General features: G+C 54.5%; 1 protein-coding gene across 1 annotated transcript in view; it reads left to right on the top strand.

Annotated features, from left to right (window-relative positions):
• The window catches only part of CDH22 (cadherin 22), a 78,542-nt gene that overhangs the window by 11,977 nt on the left and 44,634 nt on the right, over positions 1-21,931 (top strand). The window contains exons 2-3 of the mRNA XM_026862350.1: positions 13,634-14,583; positions 19,241-19,535. Coding sequence (XP_026718151.1) covers positions 14,359-14,583; positions 19,241-19,535 — 520 coding nt within the window. The 5' untranslated portion in view covers positions 13,634-14,358. The remainder of the gene's footprint in view (positions 1-13,633; positions 14,584-19,240; positions 19,536-21,931) is intronic.

Below are 21,931 nucleotides of genomic sequence, written 5' to 3' on the forward strand. Positions count from 1 at the left end.
ATCCCAGGCTCGTCACCCTGGGAGGGGGGAATGGGCCTTTCTCCAGTGTTGGCTGTTGCTGCCCTTAGATCTGCCCATGGCATTTAGAGTTCTCATCTGCTCTGGGCTGCTGGCACCTGCCTGCAGCTCTCAGGAGAGATTTAACAGCTGAAGGTGGAAGAGGAAAGTGATTCCCCCTGTGGACAAGGCATGCTAGTGAAAAATAAACTACATCTGGCCAGGTAGTCTTTGAACAGCACCTCTAAGTACTGCTGCGGCTGCTCTGTGGTGCTGCCTCTCCAAGGGTCTGTGTGCCTTTGGACTGAGCCAGGAGTTGTTTGCGATGTGAAGAATGGCAGGTGTCATTCTGCCTTGGGGGGCACGCAAGAAGTGTGCTGGAGCTGGCAGAGTAGGGGAGGCCAGTGTCCGTCTAGGCAGGACAGAAGCCCTGTTAACTGGTGTGTGCGGGAAGGGCCAGGATCTGCCCTTCCTTAAGGGGAGGCAAGAGGACCCGCACTCCTCCCGTCCGCACAGGGAAGACGGCAGGGCTGGCGTGCCTTTCTTCAGACTGTCCCATTGCTCCTGGTCTGCAAATTCTCCTCCTCTTGCTAGTTAGTATTAGTATTCAGTTTGTGGAACGGGCTATGCAATTAACACAAAGGTACAGTCATTCATTCTGACTGGAGGACTCATGGGATCAGATGTACTGGGGATAGGAAGCGGAGGCTTTCTGCTGGGAAAGAATGTCACAGCACAGCGGACACAGAAATGAAAAGCTATTAATAATGATCCCGGAACTTCACTTCCATCAGCTGTTTATTTAAAGGTGCTCCGTATTCAAAGCCTCCTGATTTATGTGGGCAATAACACTCACAGTCCTGGGATCACTTTTTTAAGCAAGGCTAATGGGGTGAAACCATCATACTGCGACAGTAGAGATCAAGCTGGGAAAATGATACTGGAGAGAAAAATAAACTATTGCCTAGATTATCCAGGAGCTATGCTGGGCTGAGAGTTGGTGTGAGCTCCCTGCTCTTCCAGCATTTATTAAGGCTTTTACTTCCTTTTTTCTTGTTCTCTGTGAACAGAATTTACCGGGCATGGAAGGATATAAAAATTTATTCTACCAGACAGGATGCTAAAAGCTTCTGGCTTTGCATTCAAGTGAAGTTTTGTCTGTAGTGCAGCCATGTGTGGCTGTTCAGCCACAGAAGGCCCTGGGGGAGACAGCCTCCCCATCCTTGTCCCCAGGGGCTCTCATCTGGACTCAGCCCCTTTTCTGAAGGTCTGGTCCCTCCAGGGAAAGGGGTTTCTGTTCTCTTCTGACTGTTGCTTGGTTTTTGCTTTCTCAGCTGTGGTATTGGGGCATCTCTGCCCTCCTCTGTGTGCCTGGAGTGTTAGAGGTTCAGGGCTGTGGCAGGGAGGGGGAGAAGGGGCCATTGCCCTAGGGGGAGGCCAGTTTCCACGCATATTCTCTTCACTGAGCTGTTTGCCCTGGCAGCCTCAGTGCAGGCAGCTTGGTGGTGCCACGAGCTTGGGGCCAGCACTGACCTGGCTGATGGATTTGGCACAAACTTGTGATGTTTACCTATTCCTGCAGCAGGGAGCTTGGGTTGCGAGTGCAAGAAGGGCTTGGGTGGGAGGAATGGAAGAGAACTGTGCCAGTGTCTTCTGAATCTGCCTGGTGAGCCCTTGGGGGACAATAGTTGGTTTCACCAGCCCCCTCGGATGCCTGGCAGCATACAGGAGTGCCAATGTTGGCTAGTCAGAGTGTACATGACTGGTATCTTCAAGACAGGGAACAGCTTTTAGCAAACCTGTCTGTTTTTTCTGGGGAAGTGAAATAGCACTTATGCTGCTGAGCTGTGGTGCTGGCTGTCGTTCATGTTGCTCTGGACAGGGTCTGACTCCTGGGACACGACTCCCAAGTGCTGGGCATCATCGGGAGCTAGTAGAGTTGATGTAATTAGAATGAAGGAAGTGATTCCAAATAAATAATGTATCTATCATTTAATGATTGAATTCAAAATTTAACCTATTGCTGTTGTCTGCGAGTTGCCTACAAGGAGGTCATAATCTTTTGGTCTGGTGTAGGATGGGGCAGGCCTCCCTCTGCTGCTGGCGGGTGAGCGGTGTGCTGTGGGCAGTGCCTGAGCCTGGTCTCGTCCATCTGCTCTGGCATGTATGTGCCTGGCCCAGGAGAGGGGTCAAACACCTCCTGGTTGTGCTGTGAGGGGGAGGTGGGCTTTGCTCTGAATGAGTCTGTCCCTGGGGGACGTTCAGAGGCCCTTTAGGCCCCTGAAGCTCTGGTGCCCCTTCTCAAGAACACCTGCTCGTTACTGGCCTGTTCCTGCTCAGAGTGCAGCCTCGGGGACCCAGCAGAGCTCTGAGCGCCTGGGGCAGCCTTGAGGGGGGTGTGGTGCCTCAGTTTTTGCTCTGCTCCCCTTGGGGCTGCAGACTTTCAAATAGATTTGGCCAGAACCTGCTACCTGTGTAGGAGACTCCGCTACCATGAGTTTCTGCCAGCTGTGGTGGATTTTTCTGAGCAATGCTGCATCTTAGCAGAGCATATTTGCCTTCTGTCTGGGGGATGAGGCTGTGCAGCATTCAGCTTCAGGCTCCTGAATTTCTGTGCTACCAAGATTCCTTCCTTTCTCTCCACTGTGTTTGCTCAGGAATTTCTGGAGGCCGGGAAGGTTTGAGGCTGGAGCCTCTTCTTCGACATGCCGGAAGAGCCTGTGTTTAGGCAGGGCAGTATTGCTCAGGTGGTGGTGGTTGGTGATGACTGGGAGTGAGGTGTGCTGCCATGGTGCTCTGACTGTGCACAGATGCTGCGGGGGAAGCCTGGTAACCTGAGTGGCTGAGGAGTGCAGATGCAGAGCGGTGGATTTTGGCAGGATATTGTTGCAGAAATAATGTTTTTATCTATTATATTATCTTGTTTCTAATTCTTATTTAGTGAGCTCTTCTAAAAATAAGAAAAATTATTGTAACAGTTTTCTTAGGTGTGAAAGATCAGGCTGAAATTGGCATCAAAGAGACTAATTACTCTCATTCTTCCACCTTTCTGACAACTGTTTATTGCAGCAGACCTTGTCCTGAGGTGCTGGAGAAGACACTTGTCTCTTGAGGCTGCTTTTGACCTAAGGCACCTGCAACAGAAAGTTGGTGCCTGCTTCTACTCTGGGCTGTGCACAACTTGATTGTCCTGTTACATTGGAAAAAAGAGCTGCTAAAGCTGCAGGTTAGAGATCTGTGCTGCACATCCCCCAGGTCTTGTCCTGCTTTTCACTGTTCTTGTCCTCCCCTCGTGACCTCCCTGCTTCAGTGTGGGTGATCCTGTGCTGACTTGGCCTTAGTCTCAGAATGACAGTGTGCTGCCCCAGGAAGAGACTTCCCTGGTCTCAAGTGTTCTGTAGAGGGGGCACGTCACCTGTCATGAGGACTGAGAGATTTCTAGGGCCAAAAGTACCAAGAGGAGTGAAATATATGGGGAAGAAGAGTGAGCAGCAGAGACCTTTCCAAAAGTGATGTATGCCTGCCATCGCATTTATGTAACCAGAGGACTGAGCCTGAGCCTGACCTTGAACCCTGAGCAGCAAATTGAAGGAAGTTTCTCTGAACCCTTCTGGCTCAGTATAATACCCACTCGTTATTCTCTGTAGGAATTTGGGGAGACTTTCACAAGATGTGGAAAGTTGCAGACAAGAAAGCTGTGAACATCCTCAATTTTCCATTTAATCACACAATATTGAATGATAAATAATTCATGCATCTGCCAAACATTTGCTTAAAAGAACCCAATTCCCTCCACATTTGTCAAAGTGTAAGAATTCCATTTTGGTTTTTTTTTATTTTAATCTGTCCTTTGACTCCTATCCAGATGACCACTCGTCTGGGCTGTCAGCTTTGATTCCACTCACCCTGGTTTTGGCAGTCCCATGCTTGTGCCTTTCCTTTCTTGTTACTCCTGGCGACCTCTGAGGCCCAAAGAAGTGGCAGCAGGAGCCGGGAGGGTGAGTGATGGTGGTTCCTGACTGTCCTTGGGCTGTGCCACGGCGGATCAGCTCTGGTGGTGGAGGCCTGTGGGCGTTCTCTGCCCTGCTGCGTGGGAGCATTCCTGGCTCCTTCTGAGGCATGTGAGGCTGTTGCAAATGCAACTTCTGACTGTACAAGGTGTTTGTAAGGGGGTGACTTTCAGATGCAGCTATCTATCCAGATTCTAAAATTAAAGACCCACTCTGAGCTCTAGAGCTTTCTCCCCACAGCAGGAGGAACTCTGTCTGCAGACATCTCCCCCCTAACCAGCACCACTCACCCTTGACCTGTGTGGGCCAAGGACCGCTGCTGCTCTGTCGGTGGTGCCAAGCCTGGGGCAACGATGTGCTGGAAACGTGGTGGCTGGGTCAGTGTCCATTGCTGCAGGCATTGTCCTCCTGCCCAGCTAGAGACGGGCTCTCCTTCATGTGCTTTCTGTCAGCTTCACCTGGGTGTTAATGCCCATTTGGCACTGACTTCCAGTTTCTGTTTGGCCAGTCCCCTGGCTTGCTCCTGTTCTTCAAAAGTTTCCTGCAGTAGCCTTGACTAAGATAGTCTCCTGTCATTAATGGATTTTTCTTCCTACATGGCATCCCTCACCATTTTCTACCAAGTTTTGACTGAACTCATTGCTTGTTTTTTCCCTTTCAGTTTTTAAATCAGATTTGGGTTCATGGCAATGGGGCTTCTCTTGCTTGGTTTTGTGTCTCCCCTCTTGTTATTTTTGTCTCCTCTCAGCTGTTGAGAACTCAACTCTTCTGCCTCTGTTAAGGATTCTGCTCACAAGCCTTTGAGAAGCTGGACAGACAGGTTGTGTTTCCTTTCTCTGCTGAAGTGATTGGTGGGCCCTAGCATGCACAGCGTGTAGCAGCATACAGCTTTTCTATGCAAAGGAAAGGCTAGCCATGCCTGTCAGATCTGAGCACCCCAAGTGCTTTGTTTTGCTCTTTTGCTAGCACTTCAGGCAGTTTGATGGGTTCACAGGAAAGAGTGATTTGCCTGCGATCCCCTGAATCATCCCTTGGGATCAGCCTTCTCTCTCCCACCGGGTCAGAGATGCCAGCGCTCCTGACATGTGGGGCTTGCTGGGGTGGCAGAAGCAGTTTGTGCTGCAGGTGTTTTCTGTGTGCTGGTGTCTGTGTGTCTAGCCGTACCGGAGCTGCTGGGTGTCCTGGAGCTGCTGGGTACCCAGCTGCTGCTGCTGCTCCTTTGCAGCTGTGCTGAGTGCGTGCACAACTGCAGCAAGCGGGAGTGACGGACTGGTGTGGGGCTGGCAGAGCTGGTGTGTAATGGGCTGTGCTAGCACTCGCGGTCCCTGTGCTGAATGGCAGGAAGGGACCTGGTGTGCTTGGGGGCTGAGAGGGTGAAATTTGAAAAGGGGAAGCCACAAGTGGCCCAGCAGAGCAGTAGCTGCTGTCTCTGGGGTCAAGCAGGTCCTAGGCTCTGGGCATGGACAGCACTCCTCTCCGGGGCTGGGGTTCCTCCCATCTGTCTGACTTTGCCTCCTGGGCTCCCCAAGGCAGAGATTCTGCGTGCTTGGTGGTTTGTCCTGGTGGCCGATTGCTCTGCCTGGTCAGCCAGAGCGGCGAGAGCTGTGGTCAGCCAGCTGCTTGGCGGGGGCTGGTGCAGATGTGCTGTGCCCCAGCCTGCGCCGGGCACAGAGGGGCTTGGAGGCGGCTCCTCCCAGGCCTGGGCAGAGGGAATCGTGGATGTATTGAGGGCCACAGGAATATGCCTTTGCTTCCACCTCCTCTCAGAGATTGTTTTTAAAGGCAAATTAAAAGTATTGTATTCACATAGACAAGGCATGAAAATTCTATATTTGGAAAAGAATTGTGGCAGAGCGAGACCGTTATGGCTGTAAAACCCTCTCCCCTAAGGCAGACTTTGAGATTTTCTTTGCAATTAAAATTTCTTTGAAACTTGGACCAAAGAAGATTTGAAGAAAAAAAATCTCCTGAACTTTGAAAATAATTTTTTCCAAATAATGCTTGTGTGAGAGCTTTAACAAATACTGTTCCTCCCAGTGTATCTGACAGCAGAAAGTGACTGAACATGAGAAGTCAAAAGGTTGTGAATAGCTCCTGCTCTGACAGTTACTGCACTCTTCTGTTAGAATTTCTCAAGGCAGCATCAAAGGGGACAATAATTAAACTTGAAACAACTTTAAAAGAAAGGAGAAAATGGGTGTTTAGTCATAGTCCTGAGTATTTATGTAGGTAGAAGTTCCTCTAGAAAAACAACTTTGCCTGGATTGTGTGCAGGTTTATCTGAGAGAAGCAGCAGAGGAAGAAGTCCCCTTCCGGGAGAATGATTCCAAGGCAACAGAAAGAGGAAACCCAGAGATTTACTTCAAGAACAAGCTTTACTAAACTTTTACTGAATATAATGAGCTTTCTGCCCTGTTGTCAAAGCTGAGGCTAGGGTGACATTAGTGAGAAAACTTGATTTTTATCATTATGTGCCTGTCTTCTGTGCTCTGTATCAGGGCTGGAGACTTGCTGAGAGGCAGATTGCTATCAACCATTGCTTTGCACAGTCTGGACCTGCACTTGGGATATGTTCATCCAGTAACTGTGGTTACTCAAGCCTTTCACTGTATAAGTAAGAATAAAAGTAATTTAAATATCCTCTTTCAAAAGCCTCTACAGTTTTGAATCTCTTGGCCACTTATCACCAGCATTTGTATGCACTGTGATGCTGTGTGTCATCCAGATCGATATCTCTAGCCATCTCTTACTTGATTGGCAAAATGTTCTGAGATTCTGGAGAGGGCACTGAATTGGAGTATGCCTTCTGCCAGTGCATGTCAGGAGAGGGATGCAAGGGAGGTTCCAGAGCTTGCGGTGGTGAAAACTGGTCTAGTTTACAGTTGCTCTCTGTGGCACCACAGTATTCTGACTCGTCGTCCAGCTTTGTTGTATCCAAACATGGGGCCTTCAACGCCACATCACTGATGGGATCTGCTGTGGGAGGGGAACTTGCAGTGTGGTGGCTCTGATCATAACTGGTCTTGATGCGAGTGGGCATCCCACACTGCTTTCACCAGTGCTGCTGTCTCTCACCGAATTAGCAACGCATGTTAATATATTCCAGCCAAAGACACTTGTTTATGGTGGCTGTGGGTGCTACAGTAGTGTGGAGGGAGCGGCAACCAGGTTGTGGTGTTGGTCCCTGGTGTGGTAAGTCTGCAGAGCACTCGCTGCGGGGCTGGGGGCTGGATGCTCTATTAGGGGTGATCATAAAATGCCTCTTGGATGCTAGGAAGGAGCTGTGGGAAGTTATGGGGATATAGGTGTGTGCTTGGCTGTGGTGCAGTGGTCCAGGGTTGGTGTGGACCTGGGGTGCACTGTCAGAGGCAGTGTGTGGGGTGCTGGATGCTTGCATGTGCCACACTTGTGATGTGGCCTAGTCTGGGGTTGGTAGCATCTTATGTCTGCCAGGATTGCCTCCTCCCTCGTCTCTGGATTTCAGGAAGTTCGTAAAAGAAAAAAAAAAGTACCTTTGCCTCATGTTGTCTTACAATATCTGGTAGAGAAAGTGAGCTCTAGAGAGCCTGAGTTCATGTTTTAGCCCTAGGCTTGGAGATTATGAACCATCTTAAAGCTCTGCAGCAGCCTTGCCATGCTTGTGTTACCGCCACACAGAGATACTGGAAGCGCGCTCTGGCCAGCCTGTTCTGCTCCCGGGAAGGGGAGCACTAAGCCGATGTGAATTCTGTTTAATGGGAGGAGACGTGGTTACACACCAAGTGCTGCATGGTGGCTGTACTGCAGAGGAATTGCTGTTGAAGTAACTGCAGGCCTTTTCCTGCCCCGTCTCCCCATGAGGTCTGTCTGAGGCTGGGCTGTGGCACTGCCCACGCTCCCAGTGGGAGGCAAGTGGGCTCCCTGCGGATGCAGACTCTGGGCTGGCATGAGGCTGGTCCCCAGAGCTGCTGTGGGGCTCGCACATGGCCTTGGCCGTTCCTTTACGGCTGACACAGCCAGCATATGCGCATGGTGCTGGGCCTGGTGCTCAGCCTCGGAGCTCTCGGGCAAAAGCACGCTGGGGTTGGGAGGTGCTGGGCAGAGAATGGAGGGGCCTGGCTCGTGCTGGAGGTCTGCCCTGCTGTTTGGAGAGGGTCTCTAGTTAGGCTTGCGTGTCTGGGGAAGGAGGTGGTGTGAAGCTGTGCTCTTCTTGCCGCTCTAACAATGAGGCATGTCTGCCTGCTCGCCGGGGAGCCTGGCAGGAGCTCTGGCACGTCTGACTCCTGTCCTGGGTCATCTCCAAAGATGCTCAAGTCCTGCCTGTTGGAAGCAGCACTGCAAACCACTGACAAGGCTGTGTCTGTGCTCTATGTACATCTCCAACCTGCCTCTTGCATCTCCCTGTGCTGTTCTTTCCACCCTCCCTGTACAGCAGCTGTGCTCAGTGCCAAAGCTGACAGAACACTGCTGGACTGGATTCCTTGTGACTTCAGTGAGGTACCAGCTGCAGGCCCCAAGATGCAGGCGTGCCGCAGCTCTCCCCCAGCCCCCTTTGTCATTGCATTGTCTGCCCTTGGAAAGCCAGAGGAGAGTGCGGTGTGAGGAGCAACTGTCCAGCAGCACGAGGGCCCACAAGCTCCCTGTTCTCAGCCCTGAGGTTGGGCTGCTGCATGCAAGTGCTGGAAGCAGCTGCCAGCCCCTCCCTGGAGACCGTCCCTGCTGCACTGCTGTCTGCCTCTTCCATGTCTGTTGGGTAACGGTCTGCGGCCAGGTAACTCACGCTGCCAGTTGGAGCTCCTTCTGCGGGGCTAAATGGGCAGCGAGGGCCATGCCCAGGAACACGGGGGTTAGGACTGAGCTATTGCCTCTGACCAGCGACCTTCCTGCTGCAGCCTCCGTTTCCTTGTGTCCTTTGGGGCTTGGGTATGCCATGGAAGAGCAGGCAGAGGCCCAAGCCCGAGGGAGATCCTGTCTTGTGCTTGGTATTTTTTCTGTGGCCCTGCCTTCCCGAGGGTGGCACAAGCAGTGCCTTACTTAACAGTGCCTCTTGCCTTATTCTTCAGCAGCTTTTGTAGGATCCTTGTGACTGTTCCAAACAGTAGTTCTGAGGCTGGTGCAGGCAGTTTGTGCAGCTCTGCCGGGCAGTACTGAGGAGCCAAGGCAGTGCATGCAGGCCTGCGTTAGGTCAGGCAGCAAGCTGGGCTGGAGGAGGGAGGGCTTGCCTTCCGCTCTGTTGCATCTGTTGTAGCTGGTGGGGAGCTCTGCATTTTCTGTTGGTTACAAGGGCCTCTCTCAGAGGAACAGCACTGGTGTGGCAGTCCTTCCTCCAGAGCGGCAGGCACGGGGAGCGCTGCATGAGCTCCCAGGGCACTCGTGGGGCCTCTGGTTAGCATCACCCCTCCCCGAGCTGTGGGGCGCTGCTGCCCTGGCTCTGGGACTGCAGCCATCTGGGGCAATAGTGCAGTTTGGAGGTGTAGGATTGTGATGTGTTAGGCAGTGCTATCTTTTGTGCTGTTGCCTGCCTGAGTCTTCCCCCTCCCCCTGCCTGCTTTCCCCTGCATCAGCCTGCATTTGTAAAATGAAATAAATATTGACACGGACGGGATGCTATTCAATTTGTCCTGATCACTGGGCTGCGGTGAGTTCTGACAGAGCACAGTGTAAAACATAAGCTCAGGATGTAATTTCTACTGTCAACATGATGTACAGTATGGCTGTGCCAAATACACACCGACGAACTGCACAAGCTCTTACGAGGAGGGGCCGGGTTGCACTGGTAATTGGGAAGTGAGGATGGGAGAGCAGCAGGAGAAAGGGCATCGCCCTGGGCCCAGGCTAGAGTGAGCCTGGTGCTCCAGTGTGTGCACAAAGCCTGCCCAGTTCTGTGCCCGAGTGCTCCAGCCGTGGGTGCTGCGCCCCTGCAGCCCCATGCTGCCGCCAGCCTGGGGCACTGCGCCTGGTTCTGGCTGCTACAGCAGCAGCTCCTGCTCCTTGTTTATGGCTCCGCTGCTCACGTGTGGCAGAGAGCTCTGGCGCTTCCAGCTGTTGGTGAAGGGTCTTCAGTAATGTGGGGAAATGTAGGTGCTAGTTTTGGTTCCTATGCACAGGACTTCTGTGGTGCTTTGCAGCCCTGGGATGCTTTGAATCCTGCTGCTGCAAGGGCACAAGCAGGACTTGAGGCTCTTGGGTCCGCTGCCTCTGGAAGAGGTCTGTGATGTGACAGCCAGAAAGAAAGGGGTGCACAGTGAGAAGACATGACACTGACCCTAGCTGTGGCCTTAAATGAACCTGTGGCAGAAGAGAAATGGGCTGAGAATTCATGGGTGGAGAAGAATCCGGTTTGTGGCAATGAGCCTTGCCACAGATGTGGGTGGGTGTTTCTGGGTGGCTCTGGGCATGGAGGGCTGGAGCTCGCAGTAGGTTGTGTAGCTGGGCTCTGCAGTCCGGGACCTGAGCGTCTCGGTGCACATCGAGGCAGGGCGGGTTGCGCTGTCTCTGTTGCTGCCCATGGCAAGAACACACAGCTGGCTCAGCTGAGCGCAGCTGAACCTCGGACACGGGACGCAGCCACCAGCAGACCACACTAGTTCAGACGTGGTAGTACGAGGAGAAATCTGTTCAATGTAAAAAGCACCATGATGGCTGAGACTCTGAACACGGGGTTGTGGTTCCTACAGCAATGACAGCCCAGCCCGTGTGTGCTCAGCGGGACCCTCCTCTCGGTGCAGGAGCTGCTCTGTGGAGAGCTGGGATGCAACAGGGCTGAGCAAGTTGCCTTGGGAACTGTGGGCCAGCCTGGAGCAGCGCTGCTGGAGCTGTGCTCGCCCACTGCGGCATCTTCTGCCCTTGCTTTCTCTTTGCCTTGCTTTAGTGTGTGCATTTAAGTTGTTGCTTTACTGGTTTACTGATACTGTTTAGGATTTAGCCACTTCCATTTATATGCTGTAACTCTGGCAAGGCTGAAACTAAAGATGCAGCGCCATCCCTGAGTGCACGCGGGGCTGGCTCCAGAGGTGGCTCGGGTAGTCGGGTCATGGAGGAAATCAGATGTGAAATAGAGCGATGAGGGGAATGTGGGAAGCTCCTCCTGCCCTCACAGAGCCAGTGTTGATGCTGTCTGTCAGCTGCGTGCCCTGAACGCTGTGTGCTGGAGGCAGCCAGGGCAGCGTGCTGCTGTCCTGCCAGCTCTGTCAGGGCCCTGGCATCCTGATGTTGCTCGTGGTGCCTGGGTTTGCACTGCTGGGCTGGCTTGCTTTCAGCCTCCCTGCATGTTCAGGAGGTCTTCAGTGCTTGCAGAACTGCTCTCTGGCAGTGGCATTGCTACCTGCTCAAGGCTTCTGGCAGGGCTCTATAAACCCATGTGGAGTAGCCTGAGTGGCAAGGAGAGGGTGTTGGGGGGGCAGAGGGGAGACCAGCAGCTGGTGGCAGCCTCTCCCCAAGGCTCTGTAGGCCTTGAACATGTGCAGATGGACTATTTGTTAAGGTCTCGTTCTGGCAGTTGCGTTTACCAGGTACAACCCATTTTGTACTTGGACTTTGGGTGCATGTGGAGGCGTTGCCTGCAGAAGTGCTGTAGAGTGGCAAGGGCAGAGATGCTGGACGGGACATTCTCCTGCACTCACTGTTTGCCCTGGGTGCTGGCCTGGAGCTCTTGCTCTGGCACAGCTTGTGCTCTTCAGTTTATTGACATCTCTTGCTGTCTGAGGAACTTGCTCCAAAATAGCCACAGATTTCCCATATGTGAGAAATTGGAGAGGTGCTGTTTGTGGCAGTTGTGCTCTATCTCTTATGTGTATCTTCTCTATATCCATGTAAGCATCATAAACCAGGTGTGTACGTTTCCTGTTATTGTCACTGGGAGTGTCTGGCTCTGAAGCCTGAGCTCTGTTGCTCCAGAGCAGGATCTTTGTAGCTGTGTTTGATCAATGGAGGCTGCTTTTACTTTACCCTGTAAGACTTCTAACAGGGGTAAGGAATTACTCAGTCTATCACCCATTTACAGGCCATCTTGCCCCCATAGTGTACTCTCCAGTGTTAAATAGTTTGATGTTTGATAGGGGCTCTCACCAGATTGGCAAGAGTAGCTGGCCCCTCAGGAGTGGTGGCAGGAATGGCTTCGGTGTGGGGAGGCGTGACTGCAGGAGGGAGCCGTGCCATTGCCAATAACCTTGCATGTCTGTGCAGAGATGTCTTCATAACAAACGCTCTGACAAGGAAGAGGGGTGGGGAGGAATGTTAGTGCTTCTGTACCGTGATTGCTAACATAAAAATACACGGGAGACCCCGTGTTCTTTGGAGCGTGAAGTGCACAGGGCTTGCATGTGTGATGGCTGGTGTGCAGGTGTGCGTGGAATATAGCATGTGTACACCCAAAGGAGGCACAAATAGGGACAGGAGAGTGCTAGTGTGTATGAGTGCTGTTAGTTGTGTGTGGGATGGAACAAGAGCGTGAGCCCTCATGTGTGAATAGATTTGTGCATGCTGCATGGCACACTGCTGTGAGCCATGAGCAGGCAGTGTGGACGAGTGCCTGGCACTAAGGCCTTGTGCTTTTCAGTAGGTGTTTGTCCAGGCTGGCAAATGCAGAAGTGACAGTGCAGCTCACCAGATGCTTTGGGAAACTGCCCTGTTGGTGCAGCCACACCAGGGGAATGGCAAGTGCAAGAAAGAGCTAGGGAAACACCTGTGAGCTGCTCCTGCTCTGAACTGCTGGGGCTGTTTAGAATCATGCAGGGGGCTGTGCAGAGCACAGTCCAGTTCCCCTTCTGCAGGGAGTAGATGGATATCTAGGCCAGGATTGTCCCTCTTTCCATTCATCCTCTTCCTCCTCCAATTTAGAGTAACAGATGACAGGAGATTAATTCTGCAAACCAGTGAAGATGTGTGTGTTTCATGAGTAGCTCTGGCTGTGGCTGGTGGTGTAGAGCTCTGGTGGAAGCTCAGGGCGTTGGTGCAGGGACATGGATGCTGCACAATCATCCCTGTCTTCACTGAAGACAGCCTAGCCTTGGCCACGGGTCTCATGTCTTTATCCTTAGTGCCTTGCAGGTGGCTTGAAGCATACTCCAGATCCCTTTCTGTTAGCTTTAAAGTCAGCCAGGTGGCAAGTCCTTGAACAGGTGCTGTTCCCCTAGCCCATGGCTGCAGAAGTGAGACGTCAGGAAAACTTCTTCTGGAAAGACTAGCCACAGTTGCTGGAGAGCCAGCACTTCTCACTGTCAGGTGCTGGCATCCCCCGGCGTGAGCCTCGTTGGTGTCTGCAGGACCAGTGGGGCCTGGCCCTGGCAGGCAGAAGCAGCTGTGCAGTGCTGGGGACTCCCTGCACATCTGCCCCTGGTGTGGGCAGCAATGAGCCCTGCCAGCAGCAGGCCTGGCTCCCCTTGGCACCAGGGCAGCGTCCTCGGCAGCGGGGCTCCTTGGTCTCAGAGTTCGGGCAGGAGCAGATGTCCATAGCGGTGGGCTCTCTGCGCTGGCTGCCCTCCCTCCTGGGGTCCCTGCTCTGGCCAGACCTGCAGAGCTGGGCTCTGCTGGGGGGCACCTGGGGCAGGGCAGGGCAGGGGGGAGATGCTGACCAAGGCTACAGGGGCAGCACGGGGGGGCACAGCGCCCCGCTCTCACACCAGCACTAACACCTTGGCCTTTTCCAGGCTCCTGGGGATGCTGCTGGCTGCCCTGCGCCTCCCTGCGTGAGCCAGCAAGGATGGAAGTGACCGACATCAGCTGGGCCAGGGACCCTTCGCCAGGTACTGGGCTGTCACCCCCCTGAAGACGGGAGTTACAGATGGGCTTGCTGACCACACATGCGGCACAGGCTGCCAGACCCCTCGCACGGTAGTCCAGGGCCACTGCAGGACAGGCAGACACTGGCCACGGTGGCTCATCCTGTTAGCTCCTCTGTGAAACGTGTGTGGAAAAGCTTCCCTTTGCTTCCTGTGAACGACGGCTGCAGGTGCCTGTGCCCCACGCGCTGCAGTGGAGCTCCCTGCCCGCTGGCAGGGCGGGCAGCAGGCCCTGTGTGACCCTGCTCCCCAGCGAGACCAGCAGCAGCCAACTGCAGAGCCGTGTAGCTCCATCCCCAGAGACAAATGCCAGCTGCCAGACTCTTCTCTGGAGACCCAGGAGCAGCCGGCGAGGCACCAGCACTGACTGCTCCCGTGGCAGCAGCGAACGCTCCGGGACACCTGTTGTCACGGATGTGACCCCCGCCTGCTGGGACAGGAGCGCCGCAGCACACGGCGTGCGGCGGGGATGGGGATGCTCTGCATGGACCAGTGACCCCCATGCTGCTACTGTGGACTTTGCTCCTCCGCTTCCCTAAAGGCTGCTAATCGCCTGACCAAACGCTACTGCTCATGCAGCCTCCCAGAGTGCGATGGCAAAGGGTCTGCAGGGCTTCTCGTGGACCATGCTGCTGCTGTTCTGCGCCATCCAGGAGCTGGGGGCCTGGGCCATGCACACAGCAGTGGAGGGCCCTGGCCTGGGGCAGCCGGGGGACCCCGCGCTGCTGGCCAGTGGGCGAGTGAAGCGTGGCTGGGTCTGGAATCAGTTCTTTGTGGTGGAGGAGTACACGGGCACGGAGCCGCTGTATGTGGGGAAGGTAAGGTAACGCTGCATCTATGGGGCAGAGCAGGGCACGCAGCAGCACGGCCAGACTGGGGAGAGAGGGCCTGCGCACAGACTGCTCCTGGGGCCCTGGTTAGAGAAGTGCTCTGTGGGCTGGGGTGGCAGGAGCTCGGTCCTATCTGGGGGGTGGCCACGTTAATGTGCTCCTGGAGACTGTAGGGCAGGAGCACCCCAAATTCACATCTATGTTCTTTCAGTCGTGTGCTGGGTTCCCGTGGTGTTTGGGGGGGTGCAAGAAGGGCAGAGCTCAGGGTGTTGTGAGGGCAGCAGGGAGGCCTCAGCCCTGGCTCTGTGGGAGGACCTGCTGGGCAGGAGCAGATGCGCTGGGCTGGCAGGGCAGGTATCTGGTCATGCTGGTCCCCACCATGTCCTGGGACCTTCCTGCGCTGGTGGTTGCTGCCGTAGGTGCAGCCCTGACTTCCTGAAGGTGGTTGGTTGGTCCCTGATCCTGTAGCCCTTTCAGCGTGTGGATAATGTGCTGGGGTTTGTTTCGGGGCCCTCCCTGTGGCTCTCTCCTGGTCCTGGAAGAACCTGCAGGCTACAGCAGCTCTTTCCTGGTTCATTATCTCTGCGGCTGGGGCTGGCAGAGGAGATGTCCCGCTCTAGCTGTGCCACAGAAATCCTGCTCTTGTTTGTGGCCAGAGCGAGGCTGTTGCAGGGTTTATGTATCTTAGGCTGGCCTGCACAGCATAGTGTGGCAGGTGCTAGGTGTGGGTGTGCAGGGCTTGGAGGGATGCTGCGGGCCAGCACTGGTGACAGCTTTTCTGGGGCTCATGGGGAGCTGTGCCCATTGGGTCTGTCCTGCAGGCACTCCTGGCTGCTGGCCGGGCCAGACCCGTGCTGGGCTTTGCACAGGCAGTGGCACTGATGATCTTCCAGGGAGAGCACTGGGAGGTTTTGGGCTGCTCTAACCAGTGCGTGCTGCCCACTGTGAGAAGGTGTCAGCGGTGGCAGGAGCACACTGCTGTCCCCGTGCTGGAAAAGCCCTGGTGTCCCCCCAGCAGTCTCCCTTCCCAGCAAGGCCGTGGCTCTTCGTGCTGTCCTGACTCTTGCCCTTGCTTGCACACCCTGTGGAGAGGAGTGCTGGCAAAGCTGGAGGTGCTGGCAGTTGAGGGAGCCTTGCAGGGCAGGACTGGGTCTGTCCTTGGTAACTCACTGCTGCCCTGGTGTGTGACCTCTCGGGGCGGCTGGGTGCGGACCTCTGCTGCCCCCACTCCTGGAGTCATGGGGCTGAAGGAGCATTTCACCTTGGGGTTGCTGGGCTTTGTCCTCTTCTGGGAGCTGTGGAGAAGCTGCCCTGTGGCTCTCAGGTGTTGGGAGGATGCATTATTTGTGTAATGTTGAAGGCAGTGCCAGCTGTTGGGACCAGAGGAGCGTGTGGCAAGCCTGTGGGGGCATGGGCTTTTCTCAAAGGAGAATGCCCCAGAGCTCCTGCAGCAGGGCTGTCTGATGGCCTCAGCTGTCTGGTCATGAGTCTAGAGAAGGCTTGGAAATGGGCTTCTTGGCTAGGGGCCAGCCGGGATTTCAGTGGTGATTTGTGTCCATTTCAGCAGACACTCGAAAGCCGCACTCCTCCACCACCATGCTCAATGCAGTTACAGCTAATTCACAGCTCCCCTGGGAAGCGACTTGAAGCATCAGGCCCTGTCAAACTCCAGAGGTAGCCTAGCAACCACCTCATCTCCAAAACGAACCCAGGAACCTACAACTAACCCATTTTACAGCCCCTTTCCACATCATGCACTGCATCACCCACCCTGCTCAGAATAAGCAGCAGCCTGCACTGAAAACCATTCCCTGTGAATATTGTTCCCAAGGGCTGAAAGCAGCCTGGGGCCGGGCTTTCCTTGGGCTGGGAGAAGCTGGGTTGCTCACCTGGGGGTGGCCCCCGAGTTCCCAGGGCAGCGTGCCAGCCCTGGCACAGCCTGCAGGGCCGGGAAGGTCCCCGTGGTTCCCGGCGGCGCAGCTGGGGCTTGCCCTCTCTGGATAGCTCTTGCACACCTACATGTGCTTTTTGAAGGGCCGATACCATTTCCATAAAATCTGGGTTCTCTAGCTAATCCTTCTTCTGAACTGTAATTTCCCCTGAGGCTGCTGTCAGTTTGATGTGGATTTCTTTGGGTTTTTTAAATAGAATTATGGGGTCAGCACTAGTTACAAACTTCTGCATGTGGACAGATCTATTTTAGATAGAGGAGAGGATTAAAAGGAAAAAAGCAGATTTAATTAAGTTGCTAATATTTAAAGAAAATTGATGAACTCCGGCTTTATGAGTTGGGGCAAACAGTGTGCCTTTATTACGGGCTAGTTTTTATTTGATTTCCTTTCTTTTCCAGACCCAGAGTCATTTTTTATTTGTGTATCTGTCTGTTCTGCTTAATAAGGAATGTGCACCTTTGTTCACATTTAATTTTGATTTAATTATTAGTAAGTAAGTAATGGTTTCATAAAATTTCCGATTGTAGCCTTTCAGGACAAGGAAACTATTTTCCCGTTGAGCAAACAACAGATGGGCCTTCTGTGCACCCTCGGGCCGGCCCCGGCTGCTGCGGGTGCTCAGGCCTTGGCCCGAGGGGCTGAGCTGCTGGCGGGGATCGGGAGTCGCGGGTGCTCCCGGGGCTGCCGGCTGTCACGGCTGGGCCGGGAGCATCCCGGGGATGCGGGCTGGGCCTGCAGCATCTCCCCTCAGAGGTCCGTAGCCTGTTATCCCGCCCTCCCCCATTAGTTGTTGTTTAGCCAAGCAGCACAGATTTAGCTCTTTTAATCTTCCTTTGTAAATCAATCTCTACAGCCCCTTGAGCCCATGCTCCATTTTTCTTCCTAGCATTCCAGTTTGCAGGGATGCTGGTGGCTGCTCTGAGCAGTCAGCGATGAGCAAATATGTAAAGAGAATGTGCTGAGAGCTCAGTGTGGTGCTGGGAAGAGGTGCCGGGTGGTTTATCTCTGGCCTTATTATTAATCCTGAGCCTGGTGCTCAGCAGAAGAACGCAGGTTTGTTACCTGCACCGTACAGACCAGGTGTAGCTTTTTCATTCTGAAAAGCTTGATCTCCAGTGGAGCAGCGACGAGCATGGGGAGGATTATAGAGTGGAGGGGCAGGAGGCGCCCCACGGCCGGCGGGGAGGGCTGGGGCAGCATCGCCGGGGCAGGCTGCTCCCTCAGACCTGGGCAGAGCGTCCCTGCAGGCACCTCCCGAGCGGCTCTGCCCTGGCAGGTCTGTGGCCAAGGCACCGCGGTGGTCCCAGCACCGATCGCTAGCTGAGTGGAGGTCTCCTTCCTGGGCAAGCCTTGGGAGATGTTTCAACATGGGCAATAATATGCGAATGTTGTGTAAAATGCATTGAATTGTCTAACGCGTGGGCCCCTCACTCATGAAATAAATATATAAACTGTATCTAACAAGACAAATATAATGAAGGTGTCATAAAAAAGAGGCAGCTCTGGTATAAATTCTTGCTGGTAGAGCTGTATGTCTGAAAGGTGGATTATAGAACTGCAGTTTGGAAGATTGAATGGCCCATAAACATTTTCATATTTCATTAGCCGATTAATGGACAGCTTTTTTCTTTTTTTGGGGGACACACACACACGACTTTGCTGATTCTAAGCAGGAATTATAGGAAGCAAATGAAAGCAGCTGATGAAACCTTTCCGGGGGCTTGTCCCTTTATGGATTGTCCCAATTAATGCCCATGCCGTGCTCTGTCAAGATGCATTCTGCCTGTCCAGTTACTGTTAATAGATTTCTCATAAGTGGCTGGATTGTAAAAACCTCATAACTCAGTTTAATGCCACCAAAAAAATTATCTCTGCATGTCTGGCCTGGATTCCAGTCAGCTCCTGGTCCATAGGAAGCTGCTGTTTACCCTTTCTTTTCCTAATTTCAAACACTGTCTTAATGAAAAATGGAGACTGGCTATAAAAGAATCTTCCACGGGGTCTGTTTTTCACCCTGAGTACAGGCCTGCTTTGCCATGTCTCCTGCAGACTTTGCTCAGGTGGGGGCTCTGGGTGTGATGCTGTGATGGGTTGGCTGCCCTGTTACCTTGCCCCCTAAACCTGATACAGATGTGCAGCAAGTGTGTGAGCTCTCAGGCAGGGAGACTCGTCAGCACTGACTGCCCAGAGAACGGCGCGGGGCTGTGGCTGGGGCAGAGCAGGCAGATGAGGGTGGGCTTTGGGTAGAGGGGGGCAGATGCTGGTGGTGGTCTGCCGTGCAGCTGGGGAGAGGTGATCCCACACTGCCTGGGTCCTTGCCCACAGGGAAGCCCCTTTCTTTGGAGTGCTGTTGAGCTGTCCTTCCCTCTTCCATCATCTCCTAACCCCACAGTGGCGGGGTTTGTCCCTTGGTTTGTGGTGTGGGTGGGTACTGGCAGGATTTGTGATCTGCTGAGCGTATGGTGGCATAGGCAGGACTGAAGTTCCAGTTTACTGGGCCTTCCTCCACGCCCAGGCATCGTTTGGTGGTGCTCTGTGCTCCTCGCTGCTCCAGCAGTAGCAGAGGGAGCAGACCGGCACCACGCAGGGTCCTTGGGCACCTTGTGCAGAGGCTCCGCACCTGGGTGATCTCAGCCGTGGGGGCACAAGCATGGCCCCAGCCTGCTCCCACCCTCTCCCTCTTTCCCTGGCAGATCCACTCAGACTCAGATGAGGGGGACGGCTCCATCAAGTACACTATCTCCGGGGAGGGCGCAGGGACTATCTTCCTCATCGATGAGATCACGGGTGACATCCACGCCACCGAGCGCCTGGACCGGGAGCAGAAAACCTTCTACACACTGCGGGCGCAGGCCCGTGACCGGCAGACGGACCAGCTGCTGGAGCCTGAGTCAGAGTTCATCATCAAGGTGCAGGACATCAATGACAGCGAGCCGCGCTTCCTGGAGGGGCCCTACATCGGCAGCGTGGCTGAGCTGTCCCCCATTGGTAGGTCTGCTGGGTGGGACACGGTGGGTTGGGAAGCCTCCGCCTCTCTCCTGTCAAACCTTGAGCCTGCTCTACCCTGCAAACCTGCCTGCAAATCCCAGGGATTCCAGCTGAGACTAGAGCTTGGGAGCCAAGGGGAAAAATAAATAAGGTGGCTTAAGGAAAACAAGTGAATAAATCCTCTGAGCTGATTGCCAGGCTGTGGCTGAGCGCTCAGTCTCAGCCCTAAGCCGTGCCCTGGAGACGGGCTGTGGCGGTGCCAGCTGCCCACTGTGCGTTTGCCCGGGCTTTGCACTGCTCCCTCGCTCCCAAACGCTGGGGGTGGGGGGCTGGGCCGAGCCCTTGCATGCTGAGGGGCTCACAGCTGCCTGCAGTTCAGACAAGCCCAAGCAGTGTTTCTCCCTCTCTGTGCCCCAGCCCCTCACCATGCCGATTTGCTGCTCTCCAGAGCCCCGTGGCTGCCCAGCCAGCCCTTGTGCATCCCCGTGGAGCACCGCTGAGCCCCCCAAGTCCCCCTCGTGCAGCTTCCCACCCTCCTCTGAGGGGGCAGCCGTTGTTGGCTGAGATTGGGGAAATTGTGTCCCTTGTGACAGAAGTGTGGCCTCCCCATGTTGCTGTGAGCTTGCCTGTTCCCTTGCCACCAGACATCTGCAAAGTCCATTGGTGATCAGCCTCGCCGAAGTGCCGAGCGTGCCGTGAGGGTGCAGAGCGCAGCCCCCCGGGGCCGGCAGAGCGGGGCAGCACGTGCTGCGCTGTCCTGGGTGTCGGAAGGGGCGCGGGGAGGCGATGCGTGAGCTGCAGTGTCACTGCCCAGCTCCCGAGCTGGCCAGCAGCGGGTTCCCATGCTGCGGAGCACGGCTTGTGGCCGGGAGAGGGGCTGGCTTGCTGCACTGCCTGGAGCATCCCACGGTCCCCGTGCCCGCCAGGCTGTCTGCTACCCCCATTGACCAGCCAGAGCACGTGGCAGACTGCACCTGCTGGCACACACTGTGGGCAGGCAACTATAAATCACTGTTATCCATAGGCTGCCTAGAGGTAGAAGACAACCTGCAAAAGACTGACTGACATCAAAGATAAGGCAGGTCACCAGCGTCGAGGGTGCCAGGATGGCAGAGAGCGCCGGGGGAGCGGGGCTGGGCTGCGCGAGGGGCTCGGCGGGTCCTGGGAACTGCCACATCCCGGCGTGCGCGGGAGGGTCTGGCTGAGCAGGCGACCTGGCGGTGGAGTGAGGGGATGGTGCTCGGGTCTGCGCTGCCGCGGGACGGAGCTCTGGCTCTCCGTGGTTCTTGGGCAGCACGTTGTGAGACTGGTGCCTGGCCTCCAGCAGGTACAAAAGTGTGGGAATTGCCCATGCCAGAGGAGCTGCTGCTGCCTGGATTTCTGTTGGTGGATGGAGAACAAGCTCTCCTGAGGCATCCCAAATTCTCCTTCCTCTTCCATTTACCTGCACAAATCCTTTCCTGAGTCAGAGGGTGACCCCTTGAACTACAGCCATGTGCTCCTGGAGAAATGAAAGACAGCATGTGGGCAGCAAAGCAGGAGGCATCCTGTTCCCAAAGGGAAGAAAGAAATTAAATTAATCTATTTTGCTTGAACAACATGTAAAAAGGAAGGAATTCTCAACTCTGAGTATTAGACAAGGATCCCAGTTCTTTGAAAATCACCAACAATTACGGAGCTGCCTGATCAGACTGATGTGAACAAGACATATCAAAGGAGACAGTTTCTATGCGAAATTGGAGATCAGAGGGAGAAAGAAACACTGTTTCACAACATGAAAGGAGGCGATTCCTGCAAATTAAAATACTCAGAAGTTAAAAGTAAAGAGAAGTGCTGTGAACGGCATGGGCTGCGCTTCCAAGCTGCCTGCTCAGAGGGGGGAGCTGGAGCCAAGAGCCTGTTACCAGGCTGATGTCTGTCTGCCTGCGACAGCCTTGGAGCTCTGTAGCCTGGCCATCCCAGGCAGTGTCAGGGCTCCTCTGTAGCTGTGGAGATGGCTTAGCCGACAGGGCAGGGATTGCTTCACCCAGTTTCTTCCAGTGGGGCCGCCACGTGGTCCCCCGCAGCATGAATGCGGAGCTGGAGGGTATCCATGTGCTGCTGCTCCAAGTCCCCGGCTCCCTCCTGGTTCTCCCTCGGCTTGCCAGGGCTTTGCCCGGGAACAGGTAGCACAAAGGGCAGGATGGACACATCCTGTGAAAGCATAAACAGGGAAGCCTGAGGAGTGGCTTTCTCCTCAACCCACTGGGGCCCAGCAGCTGCCCTACTCCTCCATTGTGGCCCTGGTGTGGACACAGAGGGAGACGAGGCTGGTCATGGACCTGGTGTCTGAAGTTCAGCTGTGGAAAGGGCTGAGGATGCAGAACATGGGATGCTGCCTGGGCCAGGGAGGTAAA

This window comes from Athene cunicularia (genome assembly GCF_003259725.1).
Source record: "Athene cunicularia isolate RWA chromosome 20 unlocalized genomic scaffold, athCun1 chr20_part2, whole genome shotgun sequence".
In the NCBI taxonomy this organism is placed as follows: domain Eukaryota; kingdom Metazoa; phylum Chordata; class Aves; order Strigiformes; family Strigidae; genus Athene; species Athene cunicularia.